Source organism: Carica papaya, chromosome 6 (genome assembly GCF_054855325.1).
Source record: "Carica papaya isolate Zhongbai chromosome 6, ASM5485532v1, whole genome shotgun sequence".
NCBI classification, from domain to species: domain Eukaryota; kingdom Viridiplantae; phylum Streptophyta; class Magnoliopsida; order Brassicales; family Caricaceae; genus Carica; species Carica papaya.
In genome coordinates, this window is record NC_142314.1 from 31,243,903 (window position 1) to 31,264,201 (window position 20,299).

The window sequence follows — 20,299 nt, forward strand, 5'->3', positions numbered from 1 at the left end:
AAAACACAACTGAATCATCTTACAAAATCCAGCGTATTATTATACATTTAAAACTGTAAAATCAATCAATCAGCTAAAACAGGATAAATAGTGATAAATAACCAATTTCGGCTCAATTAGTAACATGTAATTAATTATCGAAGTTTTCTAAATTATATAAAATACCGTATTATTTATAATTAAACTTCAATTCTATAACGGAAAATAAGATGAGAGATCCTTACCTGAATCGATATCCGAAATACTAAACTTTCAGCTGTGTCTACTGGCAGTCCCAGGTTTTTTTTAAATTTTTCTTTAGAGATTAAAAGATGTTTCAAGTACCTAAAAAATTCAAAATTGGTGTTAAAAACTTTTTTTGGCCAATTTCAGAATTCCGACACGGCGACAATACCGTGCTTGGGCAATGCCGTCACCGTCCGCGACAGTGATTTACCTCAGATTGGCTGTTTTTGACCAGTTTTGGCCAATTTCGACCGATTTTATACTCATCCCTATGAGAAAAAACATTAAGGGACCTCATTTGGCCGAAAAAGTCAAAAAACAAAAATTCACCGGCGACGGGATTTTTCGGTACGGCGGCTCCGCCGACTCACCTTCGCGGTTGGATGTTTTTCTTCGGTCAACTTGTAAAAAACAGAATGATGAATATAATTGTGAAAAAATTGCACAAAACAAAAATCAGGAAGGGGCTCATCGGAGCTGATTTTTAATTTTTTCTACGGCGGCACCGCCGGGCTTTACCTGCAGTTTCTGGCTCATCTGTCGGTCCTTTTGCTCCAATTTAGTTATGGAGGTGTTCAAAATCAAATTTTGAGCGAATAAAAAAAAATTTACCTTTTTTGGCGGTCGAAGGTGGCTCCGGTACGGCAGCGAGCGGCGGTTGGCTCCCTTCTCCACCGACTGGTTCTTCTTCTCCGACGGGAGGCTAGCAACTAGGGTTATGGTTCGGTTTGAAATGAGATATTTATACATGTCTTTCTTTAGTCTGGATCGTTCATCGCATTTGATCTTAACCGTCCGATACGTTTAAAGAAGAAATGAATCTGAACCGTTCATCGTGATTTGATATGGACCGTATAATCGCGTTTAAAGAATGAACGAATCTGAACCGCTTATCGCGTTTAATCACGACCGTTCGATCACGCCTGAAGAAGGAACAAATCCGAACCCTCCACGCGCGCGGGAACAAATCCAGGTTGTCCGATCACGGGCTCGCGGATTGTCAGTGTGGCCTTTCGCGTAGCACCGAGTCAGCTTGCCTTGCCACGCGGCGCGCTTCAGTTCGTCGGAGCTGCTAACTAGGTGCGGTCTTACGTGACACATTTTTCTTAAATTGTATTTTGACTCCCAGTTTTCGATTTTTTTTTTCAAAAACACCCACTGAACTCAAATTTTCATCCATTTTTTCTAAAATTATTTTCAATTTTATCCTCCACCTATTTTTTTCAAATTTTACATGAAATAAAAATTTATAAAATTAAAATTTATATTCTTATATATTAATTTTAATTTTTAAAATTAATCTCGTGCTAAATTTCGGGCTCAGTTTTCGATTTTTCTTTCAAAAATACCTCTCGAATTCAAATTTTCTTCCCTTTTTTTTTAAATTATTTTTAATTTCATCCTTCACCTATTTTTTTCCAAATTTTACATGAAATAAAAATTTATATTTCTATATATTAATTTTAATTTTTAAAACTAATCCCGACCTAAATTTCGAGCCTGGTTATTACACACTTTTTCTCAAAATTCCTCTAAATGCATTTTATTCCATTGTTTTTTCTCAAGCCACTATTTATCTCTCATAATCACTACCAAAATTTTTCACAATTTTCCGATCAAATCGAGGCATCCATACCCCCTCGTCGAGTATCTCCGATTCTCGATTTATCCTAACATAATCACCAAATTGAAGTTATTAAAATTTTAGAATTTTAATTTGATATTAGACGGATGTATCCGTTGTCCAATTAGTACCACTATAGGATCAGGATTCTTATTATCACAAGAGGATTCACACACAAGCAACACACACACATTGATCACAACAGTCTGACGTCGAATGACCCAGACATAACACACATCTCAACCACCTCTGGAAGAGTTTTCATCCACCTAATGATAAGGTTCACCACATCACTGAATTTTAGTCATACCAATCTTAAACGAGTTATCTCTAAATTTTCGCTTCTTTTAATATTTGTATTGTTTTTTTTATTCATATTCTAGTTAAAATTAGGATTTTATTTATTTATTTATTTCAAATAAAGTTTCACTTATCACTCTTCACTTCCCTTTTCTAACCAATTCCCTCTAAATTTTACTTTAGAAATTTTTATTTAATTATTTATGTTTATACATATATTTTTATTAATATTTAATTCTTTATTATTTATTAATATTATATATATATTTACTAATATTTACAATTATTATTATTGTTATTTTATTTTATTAATATTACTTATATTATTATTATTTATTTATTATTGATAATTTATTTTCTTATTTTTTTATCATTTATTTTTATATATATTTTTTCAATTCTTATTTTGTATAATTAGTATTTTTATTTTTATTTTATTTTTTTTTTATTTTAAAATCTTATCCTAACTCTAATTTCTTTTATCTATAACTTAATTACTTATTTTTTCATTTAGCAACTTGAATCTAATTTTTTTTTCTTTGTCTCTAATTTATTTCATTATCTACTTTTTTTTTTTCATCTACTTAAATCCTTAATTTGAACAACCCATTTTTCATATTTTTTTCTTCAAATTTTTTCTTTCATGCAATTTATACATATATACACTATATAAGTATTATACATATATTTAATTCATTCATTCAAGCAAATTAGAGTTTAAAAACATAATAAAAGCATCAAAATATATAAATAGATGATTTGAAGATATTTTCTAACGGTTTGAACTGTCTGAATAGTTCCTTAGATGAGTTTTAAATCCAGGTCACCAACCCCTCTTAGTAAGCTTGTAACTTCTTATTCGGTTAATAAAATCCAATAAAAATTAATGTTATGCAGGCCTCGGGTTACCTATTAATTATACTTACAATTTGGAAGTCCTACAAAACGATTTGAGCTCCAAAAATGTCCCCAAAGTTGAGAAAAAATCTGCAAGAAATTTTTTTTTTCTCATGTCAGTTATAAACCTGCAAGTTGTATACGATTTATCATGCATGCATTCCTTGATTTTGGCTTAATTTAAACTTCAAATATGTTCTATAACATGCCGGTTATCTCTATAGCATTTTGTTTAATTAAAATGATAAATGAAACTCTAGAAAATTACTCATTAAAATACTGGTTTGATCACGCATTGGGGTCGCGGGTTGTTGGAAAACTCAGTGGATTTTTGCGATTTTCGGTACTGGTTGACCACTAAAAATCCTTCTCTCAGCGGTCGATCCTTCGTCAGCAATCTTTGCTGCATTTTTTTTCCTTTTTCCTCTACAGGGAATAGCAGACTTTGGCCTCCCTTCTCTTTTCTTCCTTTCTTCTTCTTTCTTCTTCAGTTCTTTTTTTTTTCTTTTCCATATTGGACTGAGTTGAGTGGCTTGGATAGGTTTTTAAACTCACCACTCAAAAAATCTGGACCGCACAAACCTCGCACACGTGGCCGCATGCGATCCGTTATATGGGTTTTCATTAATTGTAAAATTGTAATTTTGTCATCTTATTTCCTCAACCGTTAGATCGTAATTCACTATTAGATCTGAACTGTTTAATCACGTGACCGTTAAACTACCTCAAAACACATGCAGACCGTCTAATCGACATCTCACACATGAACTGTTTGATCACCATCATTTTCTCTGCATGTATGCACACCGCCAGATCTAAATACCACGATCTTACTATTGGATTTGTCCAAAACGTTTAAGACTATCCTATCTGCTTACCATGGGTGTCAGTATGGATGACCACATATGTGGGTTAATGCCATATGGCTCTCTTTGATTGGATGGCTGCCACGTCGCTAGTCCAAGTGGCCTATTTTTCAAAAATTATAAAATGACCTAAATTTTGAGTTTTCTTTATATTTTGGCCTCTAAATAAATTTTTAAATTTACAAAGACCACCAAATAAATTTAATTTTATTCATTTTTAGTCCCTAGTTTTATTTTTTGCATCTTTAGGGATAAATTTTAATTTTATTTATTTTACATATGATTTAATTTATATATAAACTAGTTAATTGAATTTAAATACATAAACTAACACTTAAAATTTACATGTGACGTTACAGATTACCATCAGTTTGTATGAATAAAAAATGATCAAATAGTAATGCATTATGGTTATCCTAACTAAATGAACTTAACAATTATAAATTATTCATATCAAAACATAATTTGATTACTAAAATTTTAATAACACTCTAATAAATTAAGTATTTAATATATTAAATAAAATATTATATATTAATTACTGTCAATTTATAATTCAATAAAAAAATATAGAACTCTACAAATTGTTATTGGAGTCTATGTACTAATATGTGCATGATTTTTTTTTTTAATTTAATTGGTGCATGACAAACAAAAGATTTCATATCTAAAAAGGAAATTGCCAACTAGTTTGGTTTTATTTCAATTTATCCACCAGCAAATTCTCTCTTGTTTAAGTTATTATTCCCATCTTATTGAAATTATGAGTAAATAATTTTTAGTATAATTGTTTAAAATATAGATTTAAATTATTAAATAAGAATTTATTTACCAAACAAGGATAATTTTAAATATTCGAATAATTTTTATTTAAGACAGGACTATACTATATAATAAATGATAATATACTGATTTAAAAGGCTATAGTTTAAACAAATAAAATAAAATAATTATATAAAACAATATGTGTTATATTATTTGAATAAAGTTATCATTGTCTCATGTCATGTAATAGCCAATTAATTATGATATTTCTATGTGTTTTGTGTATAAAATATTCATAAAATTAAATTTAAAAAATAAAAATAATACTTCTAATTCATATTGAGCAAAAGAGAAAAATTGAATGCATGAAAATAAAATAATTAAAAGAAAATTAAGGTTTAAAAACAAAAATAAAATTATCAAGGAGTTGAACAATGAAAATAGATAGCGAATGTCCGATCACATTAATTGAGTCATGTAAAAACAAGATTTAAATTTATCAGTTTGTTAGAACAGCTCAGCTGTCTACATCACAACACGTCCATAGTTAATATCTATTGCAATGATAAATGACTCATCTCATCGTAGTCATCTCTTAAATTCTCAAAACTTCTATTACTCTATTCCTGCATCGCAAAAAAATTCATTATTGTTTAAACTGTGCTACCAAAGGCTATGAGAAAATTAGAATAAGAGAGCACTAATCTTGGGATGAGTTTACTACTTAGATGTTTTCAGCAGTTATTCGCTTCGCACTTTGCTACCCAACTTTTATCGAGGACACGATAATTGATACATTAAAGATGTATCTACCTTTATCTTTAGTAAGTTTTCTTTATAATAGCACTTGGAATTAATGTCTAGTAATATTTCTCATCAACTAACTATTAAAATAACAAAAAGAAAGGATAAAAGAATAAAAATATTAAAAAAAAAAAAACTAATAAGATGGTGTTAGAATTAACATCATATGCATGTCTATAATAAAACCAACTTCCCAAATAACATAAAAAATAGACGTGTCAAACTTCTAGCAATAAAATAAATATAAAGTAACATCATATCTATGTATTGTATATGTATTTAAGCATTAACCAAACTAAAAGTATTAATAGAATTAAATTTTTTCCCTCCCAAATTTCCAATATTATAGATTTATGATTTTGATACTTATAATTTAAAATTATATTAGTTTATTAATGAATAAACTATTGACCGTTATTATTTAACTAAATTATTTTAGTTTATTATTTTTATCATATGTTATATTATAAAATACACAAACTAAATTATTAATTTTATAATAAAATAAAAAATAGGCGAACTACACTTATTAAATCCTAAGAAAAAACTTGTATTTAAAGTTAAAATAACCAACCCACAATATATGAATTGCTATTGATTCAAATATTAATTAAAATATATAAACAAAAAAAGAAGAACGTGCGTGGCTTGAGTCTGGCCCATTCGACCTGACCGGCCGGTCCGAGCTCGGTTTGTCATGAGCTGAGCCAACAGTCAAACCCACAATTTAATTAAAATGTCACTTTGATCCGGCCCGATCCACATAATTGTAAAAAGACCGGTCGCGGTCATACTGCCTATTGTCGATCCGACAGAGATTTCAGTAGATTATTCCTCAAGCGGGCCGTTACTGGATTTTTCAAGCCACGTGTACGGTGGATATCGAAGATCATCGCGAGGCCACAGTGATGAGTACGTACCAGATCCTTTCCCACTAATGAAAAATCCGTTTCAGGCCCCCTTCACGAGTACAGCTCTCTGTCTCCGTCCCTCCTCTCCTTCCCCCTCTTCCTCCTCTCTCTCTCTCCGGTACAAAACAAAATCACATTGAGATAAAAAAAATTTTAAGGTACGCGATCGATCTCTAATCCAATTTCCTCTTCGTCTTTGTCTGATTCGTTGCTTCAACGTGTTTTCAAGGTAGTTCCCGTTGATTCTTCACTTGATTTCGACGAATCTATAGAAATTTAAATTGCATTCGTGTCCTAAATTTTCTCCACTAGAATAGTTGGAAGGTTCAACACCAGTCGTAGTGACTTTGGACTATTGTTTTGGTTAGATAGCCTTTTAAAGATATGCACAGACGAATTTGGTAAACCAAATCAAGTTTCATGGTTTTCTATGAATTTTGCGTGAATTTGAACTTAATTTGAGGGGAATTGGAGCTTGATTAATTGGTTTTTGTCACTTCTTTTCCTGCTGACTTTGTAGGTCTTTGGCTTGTTACAAATCCGTGTGGTCTCAAGTTGTCGCAGTATCAATGGACCACGCTGAACTATCAACAGAACAGGTTGGTGATCTAATCACATGATTTGCAGAAATTATATATAACTAGAAGTGTATGTCTTGTCCACCTGTATATAGACAAATATATTTGCATGTGTATATAAATCTTTATATGCAAATATTCTTGTACGTGAGTGATCAAAGAGCATCTAGTTGTTTGATTGCTTATTCACTTTTCGTACTAGTGCTATTATACATAAAAGAAAAAAAAATGAAATTCTGAGTTTTCTATCGGGCACTTGGAAGGTACCACTGACTAGTTTGAATGCATTCTTGTTCGTATACAGAAAAATTGAAAAGAGAAGGATTTTAGCTTTCTGGATTCTTTTGTTTGACCTCATTATTTTACTGAGAGATCAGACAGGAATTCAAATGCATTTATGTTATCAGATAAAGATGTGCACTAGTGTGTTTGATACATGTCAGAAACAGCCATCATACCAAGATCAAATTCTATGAATCTATCAATGTTGTCCAAAAGATGGGTGTCTTATAAATATATGCGAGTCAGTTCACTTGTTCATCATTGTGAACACTTGTAGAGTTAATATTGATGCAAAAAGAGAGAGAAACTGGTTTCTGATTCAACTAAGATGCATTAAAGCTTTTCAGTTTGAGTTGCCTCCTAGATATGGAGATGAAGTGAAGATTTCTGAACACTCAGCCTTAACTGCTCAATACAAGTTTCTTGAATCCTTTATGATATGAAATCAAAATCTGATAATCCTTTACCTTGTCTTTCTGTCATTATGCATTGTCTAATGACATTGGAAACAGATTGTTTCTTATAATCCTTTACCTTGTCTATCTGTCATTATGCCTTGTCTAGCTCCCTTTAAACTATTTCCATTTCTGAAGTTTTTATCCAGAAACAATCTGTTTCCAATGTCATAACATGCTTTGACATATTTGCTTGACTATTGAGGGTTGTTAGGCTGCTATTGCAGTTTGCGGATTGTCATAGCATTATGATTGCCCTAATTGTTTGGTAAATGGTTACTATTGATTTTTGCTATTTCTAAGAAGGAACTCTCTTTGCTAGGTCTTGAAGAGGGACATTCCATGGGAGACGTACATGACAACTAAACTAATTTCTGGAACTGGCCTTCAGCTATTAAGGCGTTATGATAACAGATCTGAAAGCTACCGGGCCCAGTTGCTGGATGATGTAATTTTTTTATCAGTTCTTTCATTAAAACAAATCACTTGGGTGTTAATATACCAATTGTTGAAGTATTAAAAACTTTATGACTTTCACTTGTATTTTGTTTAGTGCTCTATACACCCACTAGTCTATTACTCCATTCAAGGAGTTTGGCCCTGCCATCTTTGGTGCATATCTGCTGCGTTCACTGGTGTGTGAAATTGACTATTTCAGGATGGCCCAGCTTATGTTAAAGTGTTTGTTAGCATCTTGAGGGATATATTTAAGGAAGAAACAGTAGAATATGTTTTGGCTTTGATGGATGAAATGCTTACAGGTAATTGAAAGAATTTGTGCTTTATAGTGGCGTGTGCATCACAGAAATAACTGATTGTTCGCTTCCGTTGGCAGCAAATCCGAAGAGAGCCAGATTGTTCCATGACAAGTCTCTTGCAAATGAAGATACTTATGAACCTTTCTTGAGGTAAGTTGGAATGCATAAACTTTAAAGTGTTGCATTATGTTTTATGATTTGTGCCTCATCACGTGTCACTGGAGCAGATCGTTAACTAACCAGTGTTTCATTTGTACATCTCTTTTAGAGATATTAAAATCCTTAATGTCATGGAAAACTTCTCTATTGGGTTCTTTCAGGAAATAAAGCTACCATAGTATGAATAAGAAATGTTTATTTACATATTTATCTAGTGTCAACTCATGGTCATTTTGTTCCTCATCTGGATTGATTTCTTATTGCCAAACCCACCTGGGTGGTTTGTTTGTAATCAATACTCGAACTTATTGGAGTAGATCGAAACTATAATACCCATCTTTTCAAATCTTTGAGGGTAACAACCTTGTTTTCTCAATATTGCACAATCTAAGGAGATGACTGTCGAGGAAGCTTACCGAGCTGTCAATAACAAGATTCTATGGTCTATTAATGTCATTCGGAATTTGAATGATTGGGAGGTTGCTGAATATGAGGATTTGATGAAGATGCTGGCCGGGCAGGTGGTTGACAACAAAGTCAACCAGATTGTATGGAAATTTGAAAAAACTGGCAATATCTCAGTCAAGTCTTACTACAACCATCTTAGCAGTAAAGTGAATGTGATGGAACATAATGCATACTAGTGAATGGGTGGTACCCCCTAGTTTTGGTGCCTTGTTAATATATACTATACTTTTTATTTTAAAAAAAAAAACAACCTTGTTTTCTCAATAATGAGGGAGTCCACTATTTTACATTCTAGAGAATTAGTTAATTATACTTCAAGTTTTGCTATGTGGATAGGACTTCTTTACTGCTTTGTATGGGATAGTGTAACAATGTGAAAATATTGGTTATTTTATGTTTCTCGAATTATAAAATTGAAAAAATTTGGTCCAATGTCAGATTGCTCTGGAAGGGTAACTGGTTCATACAGGAAAAGAGCTGCAAGATACTTTCTCTTATAGTAAGGTAGTTACATTATTATTGAGCTGGTTGTGAAGTCCAAGTTCTCAATAAGCTAATTAAATGGCTTATCGTATGTTCTTCTACTGACAGTTCTCTCTCTCTCTCTCTCCCTCTAATCATAGTGCTAGGCCAAGAGCTCTGGATGGTGTTATCGCAAATGGAGAAGCCTCAAATTCAAAGAAAAATATTACATGCATTGGTGATGTACTGAAAGGGTTGGTGGAATGGCTTTGTGCACAGGTTGATATAAATTGATTAATTATCTTATATATTCAGATCACACCTTGTTTCTTTGTAGTTAAAAAATTGATCATCTAGATAGTTGTGAGGCTCCATGCATTGTGCAATCATTGTCTTTGGTGCATTGCACTATGTGGTCCAAGGTGCCAAAGGAGGTGAAAGCTTCTTACCTTTGGCTGAAGCTCTGGAAAGGGCTAGAATCTCTCTCTCTCTCTTTTTCTGCTCTAAATCATTTTTTGCAAAGCTGCTACAATTGTGATTAGCTGGCTGTTGCTACAGTACATACATGGCATATTTGTTCCTTGCATGAATGGTTGTGATGTTTGCATTTTGGGATTTAAGTTAATAAGGAAGGCTTTCCCTTTTTGGATTTTTTCAGAGTTTGTTCTGATGTTAATATTCATATTTTAATGTAAGGTGATGTCATACCCCACTTGATGAGGGGTTATTGGATTGATGTGTCAAAAGAGTTGTTTGTGCATCTTTTGATGTAAATTTTCAGCACTGGAATGCTTCAGGAACCTGGAAAATGTAGTGAACACTTATTTGACTTCTGCATGAATGTTCTGCACTAATTGCATTAAGAACAAATTTTGCACTGATGGTGCCACTGCAGTTGACTTATATGCCTTGGGAATCTTACAATTCTGGAGATGACAAATTCATTACTGTGTATCTGGTATATGGAGATGTATTTTTGTTTTCTTATATGGAATAATGAATTTCAGACTCAGGTAACATTGCCAATACCAGGATTTTATTTGGTTTGCTGGAGTTAGTATTTAAATTTTTTAGGTTTCATATCAGGTTTCAAGTCCTTGTTGAAGTAGGGTTTTGTTGGAGTATAAATACTCTTGTAATATCTCCTTCAATATGTAATTTTATTACTCAAGTGAGTTTTCCAAGCAGTTACTACTCTTTGTGGTTGTGTGGAGCAATATTCTTAGGGTGAAAATCTAAGATATCTTAGGTGTCATAACTAGGTTTTTGGTACTCTTCATGGGTCCTGTTAAGAATCCAAAACTGTTTTATAATTTCTAACTGGATAGGTTGCCAAATTTGTCTTCCACGAGCAGAACAACCTTGTCAATTCTTTAAAAAGTAGTTGATGTGGTACAATTTCATTTTGTCAGTACAAAGTTATTTTTGCTTGATCATTTGGAAAGAATTTTGAAGAATCATGATGTTGCAAGTTAGATTGTCTAATTCTCTTATACCTACAAGTGATTTGCATGTTATGCCTTTGCTTTAATGCAACCTACGTTAGTTCAACTTTGCTCACGATGACATTGTAGTCTTGATGCCAATTGTTACATACAGCTGAAGAACCCTTCTCATCCAACTCGTGGCGTTCCAACTGCTGTCAATTGCTTGGCTGCATTGCTGAAGGAACCTGTGGTCAGATCTTCTTTTGTTCGGGCAGATGGTGTGAAGTTGCTAATCCCTTTAATTTCTCCTGCATCCACTCAACAGTCCATCCAGGTAAATGACTCTTCCATCTATAGCCAAGCTGGTGAAGTTATGTCCTATTACCAGGCAGTTTGTATTGGCATTTAATTCATTTGTCCTCTAATTTGTTTTTTAGCTGGAAATTATCTTTGTTCTTTCACATAGAGTACATGAATTGGTTTATTTTTTTTATTTACTCAAGTGTATTTGGGAGGAGAGAAGTAGAGAGAATTTCGCTAATTTCTCGTCTGGATAAGAGAAAGAAGTAAATTGATAGTTTCTCTCAGAACATATTCTGAAATTGTCCACATGTAGTGGTGACCTTTGGAGAGAAATAGTGGCATTGCAACTTTTTTTGCCTCCGATTGTGTAACACTCCAAAATCTTCTGCAACTAACTGTTAATTTGCTGGAGACTTTTCTTTGTTCTCATCCTTCCCTGGCTTCAAACAAGTGACGATTGGACTTAATTGTTACTTTTCATGCTTTTCTCCTAGATTCTTTTCTAGTACACTGTGATTGAAGTATGTAATTCTGATATTGATGTCTTATTTCTTTTCAACAGCTTCTTTACGAAACATGTCTCTGCATCTGGCTTCTATCTTACTATGAACCAGCTATTGAATTTTTGGCAACTTCTAGAGCACTGCAGCGGTTAGTAGAAGTCGTAAAAAGTTCCACAAAAGAGAAGGTAAGGTCTTGCTTCTAGGTCTGCTGGGTGTTCTTTTCATATAATTTTGATTTATCTTTTATTACAGTATATACTTGGAAGGTTAGTTATATAATTTGATTTGGGCCCCTTGCTGCCTGTATCCTTCACACCTTCCACTGCAAAAGCAGACGTCATTTTTGAGCACACGGTTCTTTTCTTTTCTAAAAATAAATATTTGAAGGATAATTTATTTGGTAATTATTTGTATCTCAGGTTGTCAGGGTGATTGTCTTGACTCTTAGGAACTTGCTTCCAAAAGGTACATTTGGTGCTCAGATGGTAGATCTTAGCCTGCCACAAATTGTCCAAAGTTTGAAAACACAAGCATGGAGTGACGAGGTAAGAGATGGAGAGGTTTCAATGCTTAGCATATAGTGTGTAACTATTCATTGGCAGACCGGATCAAATGGAGGATTTTTTATTTTATATCCCTTGGGTGCCTTTTAGGGATATGTTCTTTAGAACTTATTTTAATTCGTGTCAGCAAGCTAGACATCTAGAAAATATAGGCCTAGTAGAAAAACTAGCAGTTTTATATTGAAAATATGAATTTTGATTTCTTTCTTTCATTAGATGTGCATTTTCTTGGTTGTCTTCTCTTTGCACCTCGACAGACACTGAAGTACTCCTGGCTGTGAAGACTTTATTCACATTTATTACCATTTATCAAACGATTTGATTTTGCTGCATTTCCATCTTTCATTTTGGTTTACCTTATTTCTATGCAATGCAACATCTTGTTTCAATCTTCCTCCATAGATGAACACATTTCTACGTTAACCTTGCAATTGCTTTCTAAATGATTCTTTTATTGTGACTGTTTTGGTCTTCTTTCTCTCTTTCTGTGCATTTCAATGTGCATGTGAGCATGTGGTTGTGGGGGAATAGGCAAGAAATGATGAACTAGTCATAGTTATGGGCTTGTATTGGTGGTGGCTGTTATAAACTCAATATATATAAAGTTGTTAATTAGGGTGCCATGTTTGCATAGCTTTAATTCAGTTCCATTGCGTATGGCTTCGCCTTAAATAAGCAAGAGGTTATTGGTTTTCTTTTGTACTGTTGTAACTAACAGATCTGTGGTATCTCATAGGACCTGCTGGAGGCCCTGAATCAGCTGGAAGAAGGTCTGAAGGATAACATTAAGAAGTTGAGTTCCTTTGATAAGTATAAGCAAGAAGTTCTTCTGGGCCATCTTGATTGGACTCCAGTGCACAAAGACCCTCTATTTTGGCGTGATAATATTACAAGCTTTGAAGAGAATGACTTCCAGGTTATTTACTTGAACATTGTGTTTTGCAATTTGTTCGTTTTATGCAGCTCTCTTAATCAAAATCCCATATCTTTAGTTTAACAATTCTTGTGGATCATGCTAATTTTTTGTTTTGTGCTGCAGATTCTAAGGGTCCTGATTACAATTCTGGACACTTCTAATGACCCGAGATCTTTGGCAGTTGCCTGCTATGATCTGTCACAGTTTATCCAGTATCATCCGGCTGGACGGATCATAGTCACAGACCTCAAAGCAAAAGAACGAGCAATGAAATTAATGAACCACGAGAATGCTGAAGTCACTAAAAATGCCCTACTATGCATCCAGAGGCTTTTCCTGGGTTCCAAGTATGCAAGCTTTTTGCAAGCTTGATGCTTTTTTTTTTTTTTTTTGGTTGGGAAATCTCCATGAGATGTGTAGGTGTATGCTTCTGTGCTATTCTACTACAGGAGAATAAAGTACGCTCCTCCTCCTTCCGAGTAGATCGGTTTATTTATTAATTGTTGCCTGAGGAACTTTCCGATCAGGGCTGCTCTTGTTTTGCTAACGCACAATTGGAGGGTGAAAAATTTGTTTAGAATTAATTTGTTTATTACTGAGTTGCTGAATTTTGATTCTGCTCCTTGAGGTGTTGGAATAACGTGTTTGTATCACATATCCTGGCTTTTTATTCTGGCTTAGAAATAAAGCGTTTGTATCACATTCCTTTTGTTTTTGTTATCTTCTTAGCAGGTCTAAGTTCATAAAAAATATTCTTTTAATTTTTTATATCATAAACTTATAAGTATTTATGAATGTCTTTATTCATACACGTACGTAATCGTTATATATTTATCTAATAATTAAAGCACAAATAAAACAATTTTTTTTAAAAAAATATTAGAAATAGTAATTTAAAATTTTAATTCTATTCTCTTTTCACTATTGTTTTTCCATTATTGGCTAATTTATGTAAATATATATATATATACATACATATTTAAAAATTAAAAGTGAAAAGTGTTTTAATGTACATTTTCTTTTAATCTTTTTTATTAGATGAAATTAAGGTTAGTATATGGCTTATTCAGTAATTAGGGGGGAATAAAAAATGAGAGTAGGAGGTTATGGTTCGCTCTAGATATTGGGGGTAGCATGGTATGTTTATGGTTTTATGAACAATGATTTAAAAGAAATTACATCCGATTTTCAAATTAGGGTGAAATTAAATAAATAAACTGAATTTATTCTCAAATTCCATCGACTTCAGTAAATCTTAAAATATTTTTTTTATTTTTATTAAACTTCAAATTTTTACACACAATAAATTCACTGAGTTGGTCTATGTGCTGAGTCTCGAAAAACTGGCAGTGGAAGCAGAGCCACAGACACAGAAATGGAGAAAGAGAAGGTCAAGGAAAATGGGAAAGAGGAGAGCCAGAAGGTGTGCAAGGTGTGCAAGAATACATACACTTCCTCCTCTAATGCCTCTTCTTCTTGCCGCTTTCATCCTTCCTTCTTCGTCTGTCGACGACATGATGACCAAAAACGGTATCTCTCTCTCTCTCTCTCTCTCTCTCTCTATTTATATATTCAGTGACAAAGATTTTGCTAACCTATTTCTGCAATTTGAATTAAGTCTGGTGTTAATTTTGGATTGTTTATTTTTCAAATTAAATCACTCGTAGGTCGATCGTTTGTTATGAAATTTACGTTTAGATACGATTGCTAAACTTATCTCCCGCTTTCGCTTTGTAACGCGCAGATTTCACATCGTAAAACTTCATCCGTTGTTCTTGTTTTTTCTTTCTCAGTTTAACTTGTTTTTGTGCTATGCCGTTTGCGTGAAATATGAAGGATCATATGATCTTACTCGTTATGTATATTCCACTCGGTTTTAGTGACATCAATTTAATTTACTGGAGGAAGTCTTTGGCTTAGCTTAAAAACCAAGACTTATAAGCTGTAAGGTTTACATATTTTTGTCAAAATACGGTCTAACCAACCCAAGAAGAAGCTGGGTTAAATGGGATGGAGACCTAAATCTAGGACCCAGAGCAGTGTGGTGGAAAGAAAACATCAACATGTCTTGAATGTGGCACGTCGTTGAGGTTTCGAGCCAATTTACCCATCATATTTTGGGTAGATTGTGTGTTACATGTGGTATATCTCATTAACCGTATACCTTCTCCGGTCATCAACAATCAAACTCTCTATGAACTTTTTGTTCCATATTGTTCCTATCTATCATGATCTTAAAGTGTTTGGTTATTTATGCTATGTTTCCACTTTGGATTCCAACCGTTCAAATCTTGCCTCTCGTGCTACTAAATGTGTCTTTCTTGGTTACCCTTATCACATTATAGGGTATCGAGTCTATGATCTTCACTCTCACAAAGCATTTGTATCCAGAAACATCAATTTTGTTGGACATGTCTTTCCATTCCATTCCATTCAGTCCCTATTAAATCTCAACCTGATTTGATACTTAGAAGATCAACTAAGCCAGTAAAGCAACCACCAGCTCATCTTAGAGAATTCATATGCATGGTCTGAACTCTAGAATCAATATCACAATATCTTCACCTCATTGCCTTTCCTATGTTTTGTTCTATGACCATATTCCACACAAACATCAAGCTTTTATCTTTGCCTTAGCCCAAGATCAAGGACCAAAATCATACAACCAAACTATTGCTTTTCTTTGTTGGAGAGAGACAATGCAGACTGAGATTAATGCACTGGTAGAAAATCAAACATGGGATTTGGTCACCTTGCTTCCTAACAAACAGCCTATTGGGTGTAAGTGAGTTTTTGAAATGAAGAGAAAGGCTGATGAGTCTATTGAACGATGTAAAGCCTGTTTGGTGACCAAGGGCTACATCCAACAGTCCGGTATAGATTATTCGGACACTTTCTCTCCTGTTGCTAAGGTAACTACTAATCATACTTTATTGACTGTTGCTACCGCTAAAGGATGGCTGTTACACCCGTTAGATATCAATAATGCTTTCCTCCATGATAACTTGTTTGAGGAGGTTTATATGACTTTTTCACCCGGGTTTAAATCAACTCATAAGAATTAGGTCTGTAAGCTTAAGAAGAGTTTATATGGGCTGAAGCAGGCAAGTAGACAGTGGAATTTCAAGCACATTCTGATTCTTCTCTGTTTATCAGATGTGCTGACTCCTCCTTCATAGCTCTGATGCCATAACACGAGGTAGCATGCATCAACAAGTGTTAATGATGCTAAACTGAAATGAAATCAGTGAATATTAAGCTGAATCTAGAAAGCAACTTGTGAAACTGAGAGAGAGAGAAAACAGGAGAAAAATGTCAAAGATTCTGGATAAATGCATAATGTGATTTCTGTGTATTAAATGAATATTTACAAATAACCCCGCAACTTTAATAAAATAACACAACAACCCTTCTATTTACAACAAATTACAAAATAACGATTAACTCAGTATATTCTAATTCAGTGTGCATGTATGTATATATCTATGTATAGGTATTCTTTGGGTCAAGAATAATAACCTTCGCTTTCTCATTCGGAGAGAGAAGAGATTTAAGCCAAAAGGAAACCAAAATCTTATAAGGGTTTCTCTCTCCGTTCTCTTCTTGTTTTGGTTCTGCCTTTTTCTTGTTTGTGCTTTCTTCCTCTCTTTCCATCTGGTTTTCACCTTAAAGGTCACACTGAGCTTGATCCACTGTCTTAGTGAGGAAGCTCACACTTTTAGTTAGCTTAAACTTAAGTTGTTTGTTAAGATATAGTACTTAATTCAAGAAAAACTGAAAGAGTTATCAAATTGTTTCAAAATTTTAAATACTTAAACATGAGAGAAAACTAAAGAGCTCACAACTATCCAAAGGTTATTGCAAGTGTTGTGTGAGCTACTTAGTTAATAAATTCTTCATCAATATCAAATATATCACCTAGTGTTAAATGCTTCTGAAATGTTTATAAGCTCCCGCCAAAATATAAGTTAAAACTGAGCACTCTCTAAGAAACAACCAAAAACTTTATTTTGGTGGAAGGATAATCGATGTTGATGCATCAAAAGTATATTTTTTCTGACGGAAAAGTAGACAATTATTGAAGTTGATTAGTGAAGCTAATAATACCTAAGCGCTCCATATTTCATGTTGTGTCACGAGCTCATTGAACAGCACAATGTTATAGAAGGAGAGAAAAGAAGGTTTAGAGAGAGAACTGAGAGAGAAAAAGGGAGTCAAAGAATAGGAAGGGGAGAGGATACGAAATTTAGAGAAGTGAGGGAGAAAAAGAGAGCAACTGAAATAGAGAATAGGATTTTGATTCAAATTCATTCTCCTATGCCCTCCACATTGCAATTTTCAGCAATATGCTAGTATAAACAGAATTCAACGTTACAGGAATAACAATTTTCCCTCGCCTCCAGACCTAACAACCGTACCATGCCAAAAACCATTAGCAGATGTCAGACTGAACATAATCAGATTATTTGTGACAACAGTGGTGAAAGTGATATTTTATGGCACCATCTAATACAATTTTTTGCAGTTTTTTTTAACAAAGATACACCACCTAATGCAATTTTTTGCAGTTTTTTCAACAAAGATACATATGGATAAACTATTTTTATTTTATGATGATACCACGTCATGTTATCTTATCCTGTATTTACTGGATATATAAAGGGGTTAGTTTTGCTTATCTTTAACCAGTCAACTGACCATCCATTGTTAGAGCCATTCATGAAATCAGATCATAAAGCATGAGGTAAGTTAGTACATATATCCATCCCCTGGGCTGTTTATGGTAACATATTTGGTAGCATAATATGAGAGTTCATAGGAGATAAGAGTCATTCAGTTAATGTGGGAGAATTAGGTGAGTTCTCAGTTTCGCCAAGGCCATATGGTCTTGGAAGATTCATGGAATATGAGTAAGTAGTTTTCAGAGAAATATCTAACAACTATTATTTTGTTTGAAGAGGAAAATATCAAAATAGCAGTGGATCAAAGTTGCCCATCTCGTGTACAGCATCATTAATAATTATCATCTTATTTTAGTCCTTGACGGTGCATTTTTATTATTGTAAACAATCTTATAGTCCTAAATTCCAATGTCATCAGATTGCACAAACTAACCCTTTTGACAAATAACAGAAGTTAAATTGAAAATGCCTTAGAAGATAGGAAAAACTAATCATTGAGAAATAAGTCTATCGGAGGAAGGATCACCCAAGAGAGAGTTGGAAAGTGAGCAATAGCACATCTAAAATTGTGGAGGACTTTATTTCAAAAAAAAAAATTGTGAAGAAGGACCACATCATTATAGATGTCAAGGAAGCTTTCAATGACAACTAGCTTGCTAGTCAAGTCTCTAGAAAGTTGGAAAACCAGAATTTATTCTCACTTTAAAGGTTTACTGGTCGTAAGTAGGTTTCCTTCTGATGTAGCACTTTTGCATCCTTTGGACAATATTGCCCTTTTTCTTCATCTTTTAATTTAAAAAAATGGTTTCTGTACAGCCAATTGGACTATTGTTGCCAGCTGCACATGTATTATGTTTCAACCATTACTTCTTTCTCCTGCTAGCAGGGACAGGATTCTTTTCTAACCATTTGCTAACTACGACTAATGTTAATACCCCATGTAGGTGTAGTATTTTATCCACTCATATGTTAGTTGATCAGATATTAGGGCAAAAAGTTTAGCTTCTTTTGGTTAAGCACCTAGACTTACAGTAAGAGATCATGGATTTATTTCTCCCCTCCCCTTATAAAAAATGGTCAGGCATACTTTTTAGAAATGGTCAGAATTGTGTTTTTTTTTTACTCTGTGCCAGAATAGAGGTTGTTTCACGTCTATATTAACTAAAAATATAATTTGTTTTTGGCATGGTGTTAAAGGAATGGAATATGCACAGTGGTCAATCAGGAGCGTTGCTACTGGGCCTGTCTTTGATTAAAATGAAAGCTCAGTAGACTTAGGAAGATTCATGATGCCTCCATGTGGTCCTGCAAACAGAGTCCATATGGTGGTTAGTGGTGACTCACTATGCACATGCATGCCCATAAATGGCTAGACAGAGATAGCGAAAGAGATAATTGCTGTTACAAAACACCTTAGTATCTCCATATGCTTGTGTAGGTTTGTTTTTAAAATGTTATTTTATGATTTACTGAAAGAGAGTCATGGTTGATATTTTCTTAATTTTGACATGTTGAAGGTACTACGAATTGGGACCTGATGATCCACCTTATGCTGCCAAGTTCTATGACTGCTGTGGGGCTGAGGAGCCTGATGCACCTGGTTGCACCACTAGTTTCCATGTCTCATATGATGATGATTGACACAACATTTTTTCTCTCAGTTGAAACTGGACCAAAACTTAAACTTGTAGATATTTGTGTTATTATATACCTTCTCTGTTCTGCCAAATACATCAGTTTTCTTCAATCTTCCTTGGTATTCCATAATCAGAAGGTTGCTCCACTGTTTTTAATTATTCTTCTTTCTTTTTCTTTTAAAATCAAGTTGTTTTTCCTCATTGCTTTTGGCTCATCTCACCAAATTCACCCTTCCAGAGAGGGTTGATAACAGTCTCTCTGTTTTTAATTAGCTGGGGTTAGGTTTGGGTTGATACCGAAGGCTGTTCTGTTAGAAGCCTGTGGAACTTTATACTTTTCTGGAGAAATTGTAAGAAAGAAATCTAGTAAGATGTCCATGAGCCTTGCAGTGTATACCTGTGGGCCAAGTCATATGAAGATAAGAACTATAAGAGCAGGTTCTTCAAACAGAGGAGGAAACAAGGTGAGATTTTATAGACACTATCATATGTTTCTCTCCTTTTTGTTTCCTCTCATCTTTCCTTCCATTTCCAACCAACCACCATGTGCGTGACAGTTGTTTTAAATCCCTATTTATTACTTTCTCTTTTTATTAAGAGAAAAAAGTAATGGCTTTTATTTTGTCTTTGTTTTTTCATTTATGTGATTTTAGATCTTTTTGCATGTGTTTTGATTACTTTTTTGTTGTATTTGCGAATAATGGGTCAAGTCAA

General features: G+C 33.7%; 2 protein-coding genes across 3 annotated transcripts; both read left to right on the forward strand.

Annotated features, from left to right (window-relative positions):
• The first annotated feature begins 6,414 nt into the window (after positions 1 to 6,414).
• LOC110816006 (vacuolar ATP synthase subunit H family protein) lies at positions 6,415 to 13,968 on the forward strand. 2 transcript variants are annotated; one of them, XM_022044005.2, is made up of 12 exons: positions 6,415 to 6,550; positions 6,913 to 6,991; positions 8,030 to 8,155; positions 8,366 to 8,468; positions 8,543 to 8,615; positions 9,531 to 9,596; positions 9,716 to 9,833; positions 11,154 to 11,315; positions 11,847 to 11,972; positions 12,207 to 12,332; positions 13,087 to 13,266; positions 13,390 to 13,968. In XM_022044005.2, the coding sequence occupies exons 2-12, from the start codon at positions 6,962 to 6,964 to the stop codon at positions 13,636 to 13,638; spliced, it is 1,359 nt and encodes a 452-aa protein (XP_021899697.1). In that variant the 5' UTR covers positions 6,415 to 6,550; positions 6,913 to 6,961; the 3' UTR covers positions 13,639 to 13,968. The 2 variants fall into 2 exon arrangements, with proteins under 2 accessions (XP_021899697.1, XP_021899696.1); XM_022044004.2 differs by having other exon boundaries at positions 6,452 to 6,621.
• A 615-nt stretch (positions 13,969 to 14,583) lies between these two features.
• LOC110816066 (F-box only protein) lies at positions 14,584 to 19,695 on the forward strand. Its single transcript, XM_022044090.2, has 2 exons — positions 14,584 to 14,796; positions 19,466 to 19,695. The coding sequence occupies exons 1-2, from the start codon at positions 14,642 to 14,644 to the stop codon at positions 19,587 to 19,589; spliced, it is 279 nt and encodes a 92-aa protein (XP_021899782.1). The 5' UTR covers positions 14,584 to 14,641; the 3' UTR covers positions 19,590 to 19,695.
• Positions 19,696 to 20,299: the final 604 nt, after the last annotated feature.

What these genes read in the sequence shown, in the direction of transcription:
- LOC110816066 (XM_022044090.2), top strand. Translation starts at nt 14,642, where the DNA reads ATGGAGAAAGAGAAGGTCAAGGAAAATGGGAAAGAGGAGAGCCAGAAG. An exon ending in CGACATGATGACCAAAAACG is followed by an intron (nt 14,797 to 19,465) that starts GTATCTCTCTCT and finishes GACATGTTGAAG; the next exon opens with GTACTACGAATTGGGACCTG.
- LOC110816006 (XM_022044005.2), top strand. Translation starts at nt 6,962, where the DNA reads ATGGACCACGCTGAACTATCAACAGAACAG. An exon ending in AAAGTTCCACAAAAGAGAAG is followed by an intron (nt 11,973 to 12,206) that starts GTAAGGTCTTGC and finishes TTTGTATCTCAG; the next exon opens with GTTGTCAGGGTGATTGTCTT. An exon ending in CACAAGCATGGAGTGACGAG is followed by an intron (nt 12,333 to 13,086) that starts GTAAGAGATGGA and finishes GGTATCTCATAG; the next exon opens with GACCTGCTGGAGGCCCTGAA.